This window comes from Pteropus alecto, unplaced genomic scaffold, assembly GCF_000325575.1.
Source record: "Pteropus alecto unplaced genomic scaffold, ASM32557v1 scaffold7, whole genome shotgun sequence".
NCBI classification, from domain to species: Eukaryota; Metazoa; Chordata; class Mammalia; order Chiroptera; family Pteropodidae; genus Pteropus; species Pteropus alecto.
In genome coordinates, this window is record NW_006494614.1 from 45,290,747 (window position 1) to 45,297,742 (window position 6,996).

At 54.4% G+C, this 6,996-nt stretch overlaps 1 protein-coding gene across 1 annotated transcript in view; it reads left to right on the plus strand.

The window, feature by feature from the left end:
- The window catches only part of ARHGEF17 (Rho guanine nucleotide exchange factor 17), a 56,423-nt gene that overhangs the window by 47,146 nt on the left and 2,281 nt on the right, over positions 1-6,996 (plus strand). Inside the window, 11 exon segments of the mRNA XM_025042535.1 lie at positions 1,322-1,440; positions 1,757-1,970; positions 2,462-2,535; positions 3,097-3,296; positions 3,472-3,770; positions 4,266-4,515; positions 4,793-4,879; positions 5,202-5,269; positions 5,512-5,660; positions 6,108-6,282; positions 6,397-6,666. Of these exon segments, the coding sequence (XP_024898303.1) occupies positions 1,322-1,440; positions 1,757-1,970; positions 2,462-2,535; positions 3,097-3,296; positions 3,472-3,770; positions 4,266-4,515; positions 4,793-4,879; positions 5,202-5,269; positions 5,512-5,660; positions 6,108-6,282; positions 6,397-6,666 (1,905 nt within the window).

Sequence of the window (6,996 nt, forward strand, 5' to 3'; positions counted from 1 at the left end):
ACTCAAGGCATCAAGCAAAAGACTGGTTGGAAACATCCATGCTATTTGGGGCTAATATTCTCAAGAACTGAGGCTATTTGAAGGACCCACTCCTCCTGTTATGTGTGTTTTCGTCCTCCTTCCCTCCCTGCTTCCCTCTCTCACGCGTGCACGCGCTCTCTCTCTCTCTCTCTCTCTCTCTCTCTCTCTCTCTCTCTCTCTCTCTCTCGGGCCATTTTCCTTGCCGCTCTCAGCTTTCTCTGCTTCCTCATACCTCCCATGATCTATCATTCCCTTTTCTGCATCGCAGCCTTTCTTCCTCAGCTCTGGACCCTAGCCGCTTCAGGATCCACAGTTCACTTTCTTGAGTGATGTGGTTGGTCTAGAATGGTGGTGTAGGCACCTCTGGGAAGTAGGCAGTTCAGGCCCAGACTATGTCCCAAAGTTTACCTGGGGTGGTCCCTAAGGTGAAGAAGGGGCTCACTCAGCCCCTACGTGAACCCATGCCTGTCCCACATGGACCCCTGTATAGGAATACAAGCTAATTATTGGCCCAATCTCTTCTCATTAGAGGACAGGCCAGCTGATAAAATGACTGATGTTAGGGTCAGGTGGCCAATCTAGCCATGGTCCAGTCAGCTGTGGCCAGGCATGGGGCAAGGTCATGTAGATGAAAACATGGCTGCCCAGGTGGTGAGAGTTGTGGGGAACAGTTTCCCTTAGAAGAAGGAGGAGTTATTCCCAGCCCTGGATTGTCTGGTATACTGCACTGCTACCTGTGCTGCCCATTTGTGGGCCTCTGGTCCAGGGTGTGCATCCCTTGCCAGGCAGTGGCTAGGGCATGCTGAGCTGGCCTGTGGGACCAGCTACTCAGCAGTGGTCAGGTATGGGATAGGACCAGAGAAATTGAGGGCATCAGCTCATTGCTCCCTTTTCTGTGGGGGAATTGAGTCCTGTAGTCAGCAGTTTGACTGCCCAAGGCTCTGCCTGTCCAGCTGACTACCTGTGGGAGGCTACACCGCTACGGCAGGCTGATTTGTCAGCTGGCACCTGCATAACCTGCAGAGCTGTCTGCTTTTTATTCTTTGTGCTCTTCCAGGAGTTCTCCAAGGGCCCAGTACCCTTGCTGTGTAGCTCTGAACTAGGCCCAGTCGCCTGCTCTCAGGCCTGGGGTTTCTCTGTGAGCTAACTTTGTTCTTGGGCACTTGGGGTTTATGAGCTCTGTTTGTCAGACCACTCCCCACCCCCAGCTGCAGGTTGTGTGGTGAGGGGAGGAGTGTCTGTCCAAGCCTGACCTTGTGTATCTCTGGATCTGTCCATGGCCTTCCTCTATCCCCACCAGGGGCATCCCAAGTCACCAATCGGGAGAGCATCCAGAAGGCCATCAGCCGCCTAGATGAGGACCTGACCACCCTGGGTCAGATGAACAAGCTCTCTGAAAGCCTCGGTTTCCCCCACCAGGTCTGCTATCTTCCTGAGGCTGGGGGTGTTGGGGACCCTATCTGAGAGAGAAGACATCCCTGTCACTTATCTGAGGGGGAAAATGAAGCCTCACACCATCTTAGGGAAGTAGTGTGTTCCAAGCCTGAGAGTGGAGACACAGCTCTACCTCCAGCTGAGGATGAAAGGGCCCATCCAGTCCATGGGGACAATCCAGTCTACCTCTTGGTCTAAGAGGGGCGACAGAGTCCCAGTCTCTACCAGGGAAGAGGCAGATCCCCACACTCATCTCCAGGGGAGATGTTAGGGCCTGAGGCCTAGGCTCTCCTTCCCACAGAGCCTGGACGACGCGCTGCGGGACCTCTCAGCTGCCATGCACCGGGACCTGTCAGAGAAGCAGGCACTGTGCTATGCACTTTCCTTCCCCCCAACTAAACTGGAGCTGTGTACCACGAGGCCCGAGGGCACTGACTCCTTCATCTTTGAGTTCCCCCACCCTGACGCCCGCCTTGGCTTTGAGCAGGCCTTTGATGAGGCCAAGAGGAAGCTAGGTAAGCCAGGGCCCATGCTAGCACCCTCCTCCCAGAATCTCCGGGAAATGGGCAATGGGCAGCACCTCCAGGCTGTCTGAGACATCAGGAGCCAGAAATTCCAGGACTGCCATGTCCTGTGCTCCAGTCCTTGATAGTGGGAGGGTGGACTAAGCTTTAGCAATGAAGCATAGGACTTCCCCAGGGCCTCCCTGGCAAGGAGGGGATCCCATGGATAAGGTCAGCTTAAGTCAGGGGGCCCATCATGGCAGTAGATGGCCAAGAACTCCCCCATCTCTACACATACCCACACAGTCAGAGGAGGCCTGAATCAGGAAAGCTGTTGTTCAAGGGCCATGGCTTAGAATATCCTTAGAGACTTCTGGGTCTATCTCCCATAGATGGGAGTACAGATGAGAACTTGAGGCCAAGGACAAGCAGCGAAATGAGCAAGGTCAGGATCAGGATGAGGTGGATTCTAAGCAGTGTCTGTCTGACCATCTCCACTACAGCATCCAGCAAAAGCTGTCTAGACCCTGAGTTCCTGAAGGCCATCCCCATCATGAAAACACGCAGTGGCATGCAGGTGTGTGTATATACTTAGGTCATGTGGGCGCATCTCTTCAAAGCCAGCATCAGTTCTTATGTTTCTGTTTTGTGTACAGTGTTTCGTACATGTGTTGAATATTCCAACTACTCCCTATGTCTTTGAGTGTATAACTCTCTCTGTACATGCACATGGACACTGCATATGTGTTATGCATACGGGTATGTTCATGCATGTCTATATCTGTGCATGTGAGCAGAGTTGATGGAAGATATCTAATTTATGTGCTTTTATGAGTGTATACATACAGACAAAGGTTACCATTTTCATGTTACGTGCATATACACATCATATTCAGGGTGTATATGTGAACATGCACATATGGTTGATACCTATATCACAGGCTGCGTGCATTCGATGTATAAAGAGTGTCACGTGTGCTGTATGTGAACACAACACATATGCAGAGGGGTGTGCTGGGAATCCATACACATCCATGCAGGCCTGCCCCGCTCTGTCCTGCTGGTGAGTCTGGAGAGTGGTGGAGAGTAGCAGTGATTCCTCCATTCACCTTCCCCTGTCCATTGGCGCCTTTTGCAGTTCTCTTGCGCAGCGCCAACCCTGAGCAGCTGCCCCGAGCCCACACCAGAGGTGTGGGTGTGCAACAGCGACGGCTATGTGGGCCAGGTGTGCCTGCTGAGCCTGCGCGCGGAGCCCGACGTGGAGGCCTGCATCGCTGTCTGTTCTGCTCGCATCCTCTGCATTGGGGCGGTTCCGGGCCTGCAACCCCAAAGCCACCGGTGAGGCCCGGCGGTGGGCAGGGCTGCTGGACTGAGTCTCTACCTTCAACAATGGAGGCGGCCCTTAGGTGGTGGTTGGCGTATTAGGTAGATGTGGGCGGGGCCTGGTGGGCTTGGCGAGTGGGGCTGAGCCTGAGTTCCAAGGGGCCCTTATCCCCACCACTTTATCTTGCAGAGAGCGGCCTTCATCCTTGCGGAGCCCGCAAGAGTCGGCACCTGAGCCCGCTGGGCCTGAGTTGGACGTTGAGGCTACAGACGAGGAAGCAGCGACACTGGCAGAGTCAGGGCCCCAGGCCTGCCTGCACATCTCCATTGCCGGCTCGGGCCTTGAGATGGCACCAGGCCCCACCGAGGGTGACCCCCGTCCAGAATTGGTGCCCTTTGACAGCGACTCCGACGATGAGTCTTCGCCCAGCCCCTCGGGGACCCTGCAGAGCCAGGCCAGCCGGTCCACCATCTCCTCTAGCTTTGGCAGTGAGTGTCTATCTTGGGGCTGTCAAGCAGTGTGGACCACCCAGAAGAGGGGCCAGCCCTATGGGTATTGAAGAGGGACCCGCATAAGCGGACATTAGCACACAGAGCAGTGAGGGCCAGCAAGGTGGGCAGGGGCTGTGACACTGAGGAGCTAAAGGGCAATGAGACAGGCAGGCCAGATCCTGAAGACCCTAGAATGACTGATTAGTTAAGGAAGATGGAGTAGAGAGTGGAGTAACTGGTCTCTCTGTCTATGGTATGGTGGCAGATTGGAGGGGGCTAGGACTAGGAACCTGTAGCACTAAACTGTCAGTGAGCAGGTTAACAAGGCCTGAGCTGATGCAGAGGCCTCGGGAATAGGAGGAACAGTTGTAGAAGGCCCTGGGGAGGGACATGGCCAGAAGAGATGCATCGAGGGGAGACTGAGCCTTAGAAAGATATCAGAACTCAGGCCTAGCAGAGGGGAATGGAGTTAAAGACCTTTGTCTCTCTCAGATGAGGAGACCCCAAGCTCCAAGGAAGCCACAGTGGAAACGACCAGTTCCGAGGAGGAGCAGGAGCCTGGTTTCCTGTCACTGTCTGGCTCCTTTGGACCTGGCGGTCCCTGTGGCACCAGCCCAATGGATGGGAGAGCCCTTCGCCGCTCCAGCCGTGGCTCCTTCACCCGGGGCAGCCTTGAGGACCTGCTGAGTGTTGACCCTGAAGCCTATCAGAGCTCTGTGTGGCTGGGCACTGAGGATGGCTGGTAGGGACCAGGGAGGGGCCAGAGTCACAGTGCCAGAACCCTGAGCTCCCTACTTTGGGAATTATATGGTATCCTGAAACAGGAGTGGGAGGGCTTTGGGGCAGACCCCAGGAGTACTGCCATTGGGTCTGAAACCACAGGGAGACTGTGGAATCTCAGTACCCTGGGCAGACATGTAGCATGGTGGAGCTGATGGTGGAGGCCTGGAGGTGAAAGGATGATTCTGGGGGCTGGTGTGCCCAAGCACTTGTCACAGGTGCGTACCCCTGATCCACAGTGTCCACGTGTACCAGTCCTCCGACAGCATCCGTGATCGCAGGAACAGCATGAAGCTCCAGCACGCAGCCTCTGTGACCTGCATCCTGTAAGGCCCCTGGGTGGCCCTTCTGGTCCAGACCTTTCTCAGCTGCACATACAGGCCCCTTGCGATTCACCCAGGTCATCCTGCTCTCCTGCCTCCTCCTCTCTTTGGAGGCCAGAAGCCGGAGGCCAGGCCCTAGGCTAGCTGTGCTGCTCACATACTGTGCGGCCTTGGGCAAGTCACTACCCTTTCCTAGGTTCAGACTCCCCTACTTGGAAAGGTGATCTCTTGGAAACTATAGTCATTTGTCTGTGATTCCCTTGGCCCGAGGTGACCTGCTTTGGCCTCCTGAAGCCCATGATTCCTCCTTCTTTTCTCTATCTAGGTATCTCAATAACCAGGTGTTTGTGTCTCTGGCTAATGGAGAACTTGTGGTCTACCAAAGAGAAGCAGGTGAGTACCCAGCCCTCCTCCCAACCCCTGGAGCCCTTGCTGGTGTTGGAGCTCTCTTCTGAGAGGATGGGGCCTTGGGGCTGAGTCTGGAGATGTGGCTTTGGGCAACTCCCAAACCCTCTCTGGGCCTTGATGTCCTCATTTATAAATGGGGTTGTTAGCACCTCGTTTCAGGAGAGGGTAAGGCTCAAGTGCAATACTGGACTGAATTTGCTGTTTTCTTTATCCCACTCCCTCTCCAGGTCGTTTCTGGGACCCCCAGAACTTCAAATCAGTGACCCTGGGTCCTCAGGGGAGCACCATCACTAAGATGGTGTCTGTGGGTGGGCGGCTGTGGTGTGGCTGCCAGAACCGAGTCCTTGTCCTGAGCCCTGACACACTGCAGCTGGAGGTAGCCCTAGGGGCTTGGGGGAGAGTGGGATGGAATTGGTGACTTGGAGTGAGCCAGGCCCACAAGAGAGGGAGATGAGGTTATGAAGGCCATAAAAATGTATCCAGTTGTCCAGGGAGAGGCTAATGGTTGCTCTTAAAACCTTTCAAGCTTTGAATACTCTAATCATTAAATCACTCAAGTTTCATGAGGAAAGGACACCTCTATTTTAATTACTGAGGATTAAGTGGAGGAGGCTCCAGTGAAACCAAACTTTTATAAGTTAATCATCTAGTCCAAGGAGCCAGGCTGCCTTTGCTGTCAATCGGGTGGGCTTTTTGGAGAGGTTTAGCGTGCGTTATAAGGAAGAAGAGATGGGCACTGGTGAAGCACAAGGCAGGGAGGGGAGGAGCTAAGGAAGGCAGGTCTGTCAGTCACCCATCTGCTCTCTACCCACCCCACCACCAGCACACATTCTACGTGGGGCAGGATTCCAGCCGCAGCGTGGCTTGCATGGTGGACTCCAGCCTGGGCGTGTGGGTGACATTGAAAGGTAGTGCCCACGTGTGTCTCTACCATCCAGACACCTTTGAGCAGCTGGCAGAGGTAGATGTCACACCTCCTGTGCACAGGATGCTGGCAGGTACTGACCTCTGTCTACCAGTACCCCTTCCCTTGGAGTCTTATTGCCCTGTCATTGAGGAGACTGAACCAGGGCCAGGATTCAGCCTCAGCTCTGGTCTGTCTCTCACTCCAGGCTCGGACGCCATCATCCGGCAGCATAAGGCTGCCTGCCTGAGGATCACAGCACTGCTGGTGTGTGAAGAGCTGCTGTGGGTGGGCACCAGTGCTGGCGTCGTGCTCACCATGCCCACCTCACCCAGTACTGTCAGCTGCCCTAGAGCGCCCCTCAGCCCCACTGGCCTAGGCCAGGGACACACTGGCCACGTTCGTTTCTTGGCTGCAGTTCAGCTGCCAGATGGCTTTAACCTGCTCTGCCCAACTCCACCACCACCCCCAGACACAGGTGGGTCTGTGCATCCTACCCCACTCCAGGGGTCCTGGACTTTTGGTTAGGACTCCCTACTCTCTTGCTAGAAGTGGTTTAAGAGGGAGGAAAATGTAATACAGAGCTAGAAGTGGCATATATTATAGGAAGTAGGCTATGGAAACCACAGAATATACTAGGATATGGGGTGTGTGTGTGTGTGTGTGCACGTGTGTGTGCGTGCACATGTGTGCGTAAAATTCTGTCCAGAGAAGTGTCATGGGAGATAAGGCGTGAACTATAAGCTAAGAATTAGAATATGGCACAGGAAGTGATATATACCACAAAAAATAAAATGATTAGAAATAT